The sequence below is a fragment of the Globicephala melas genome, chromosome 3 (genome assembly GCF_963455315.2).
Source record: "Globicephala melas chromosome 3, mGloMel1.2, whole genome shotgun sequence".
In the NCBI taxonomy this organism is placed as follows: Eukaryota; Metazoa; Chordata; class Mammalia; order Artiodactyla; family Delphinidae; genus Globicephala; species Globicephala melas.
In genome coordinates this window covers 99,934,563-99,936,617 of record NC_083316.1, presented here as the reverse complement: position 1 = coordinate 99,936,617, position 2,055 = coordinate 99,934,563, and the positions used below count along the sequence as shown (strand labels likewise).

The following is a 2,055-nucleotide window of genomic DNA, read 5'->3' as shown; positions in this document are numbered from 1 at the left end:
TATCTTACACATTTTCCCACTCTAGCCTTTAACATAAGGTCTTGAAAATAACAGGCATTTGTTGATTTAAATATCATGGAATTTTAGTGAAGGGTCATGGTCTGGAATGATGTTTGGTAACCAGAGAAATTTAGTTTGCATCTATTTCAGTAGCTTTTTTTTGCAGTCTTTTTTATACCATCTCATCCTGGGCTGGGAAAATTATTTTGATGGCTGGGCAAAAAGCCATTGTTAACGTGGGGCTACATACATATTCTCTACAAATCACTTTATTGGGACATGGTACCAGAAGAATATAAAAGGAAAGGAGGAACAATTGGTATAAAACTATGGTTTGAACCACAGATCTCTGTACACTGTCCATAAAATAAGCCGAGGAAGCAGCTGCCTCTGGGTCCTGGCACACCCTGGGCGGTGGAGAAGGCAGCCTATGGGTTAGTTCTGATTGTTTTCATTTCCAAGGGTATGTCTGTCAAAAAGGAACTCTGCCAGGCCAGAATCCGGGGCTCCCATCTTAACCAAGTTGTGCACGTGGTCACCTAGTTGTTTGATAGACTTCACCTGCTCATTCAGATAGTGGGTTTCCAGGAAATCGCACAAATGGGGGTCACCTTTGTCTGAGGCCAGAGTGTGCAATCCCAGCAACGACTGGTTCACATTCTTTTCCAAGAGCAGAGCGCACTCCATGGCATTCAGCCCGCTTTTCCAGTCGTCCTGGTCCGGTTTCTTGATGTCCTGTAGGCAGATCTGTCCTCCCCGCTGGTTCTGCAGCCTCATCAGCTTCTCCGCGTGCTCGGTCTCCTCCCGGGACAGTCGAAGGAAATATCTGGCGAAGTTGTGCAAGGCCACGTCATCTCGGGAGAAGTAATAGGCCATAGACAAGTACACGTAGGACGCACAGAGCTCCAGGTTGATCTGGCGGTTGATGGCGGCCTCGCAGTCCGGGTGGAAGTTCTGGCGCACGCTGGAGGAGGCGCCGGCTGGTCCTGCTGGTCCCCGCGAGGACGCGGCTGCGGCCAGCAGGCGGCCGGGGGCGGCGGGCAGGGAGCCCCAGGGCCGCCTGGGGACCCAGCGCGGCGGGAGCGCGAAGCCGTGGCGCGCCCTGCGCAGGGACACCAACGAAGTGCTGATGTGCTTGGAGAGGAACAAGAAACAGGGCAGCATGGCCCCTTCTCTTTAGAAGTGGGGAAACTGAGGCCAGGCCGGCTCAGCGCGCCGGGGCGTAAGATCTGAATCAGAATGCAGCTCTAGGTGACGGCGACTGCGTCACACGCCCCTTCCAGAGGCACCGAATTCCAGGAGGAGGGAGGCTGAGGGCGCGCGCCAGTAGCGGTTGGGAAAAGGCAGATGACAGTTACAAACATTGCACCTGTCGTCGCCGAAAGACTTCTTCTCTTGGGCGTTTGTAATTTACTATTTCACATAAGTTAAAAGTACTGTCAAAAACTAGACGCTGCAAAAGAAAGGATGGAGCCAAGCCACACTTGCCCTCCCTCTCTGACCTTTTTCTGTCCAAGGACCAAGGGATGGGAGAGGCAAGGCAGTGAAATAGGGAAAAACAAAAGTCACCACCAATTCATCTGAGAGTAAATAAAGGTCTACACCCAAAGAGGATGTTTCTAAATTGACTTTCGGGTTACTTTAACAAATTTAAGTATGGAAATAGTTGCCAGTATATTGGGCAGATTTTCAAAGAGTCTGTAGTAAGATAATGCTTTCTTTTAAAAGGACATATTTTTAGATACAAAATTTATCTTCATTGTAAAAAATCAGATATACAAAATGTAGGAAGAATATATAAACTAGCTCTAAGCTTGTTACTTTGATGTAGATACATATCTATGATGTAGATACATATTTTTAAAAGGACAATTAAAACAATTTAAAATAGCCTTTAGTTTTAAAAGAATATATATAACTGTTGTAGTGTATTGAGAAAATGATAATTAACTCACAGAAGAAAATTCAAAACATTCCTAATCCTTCCTCTACCCAGAAAGAACCATTGTTAAAATGTTGATGTTAATTCTCACAGATTAAAATAACATAAAAAAA

General features: G+C 46.2%; 1 protein-coding gene across 1 annotated transcript; it reads right to left on the bottom strand.

Annotated features, from left to right (window-relative positions):
* Positions 1 to 435: 435 nt before the first annotated feature.
* Positions 436 to 1,164, bottom strand: FTMT (ferritin mitochondrial). Its single transcript, XM_030869928.2, has one exon. The coding sequence runs from the start codon at positions 1,162 to 1,164 to the stop codon at positions 436 to 438; it is 729 nt and encodes a 242-aa protein (XP_030725788.2).
* Between the last annotated feature and the right edge of the window lie 891 nt (positions 1,165 to 2,055).

What these genes read in the sequence shown, in the direction of transcription:
- FTMT (XM_030869928.2), bottom strand. Translation starts at nt 1,164, where the DNA reads ATGCTGCCCTGTTTCTTGTTCCTCTCCAAGCACATCAGCACTTCGTTG.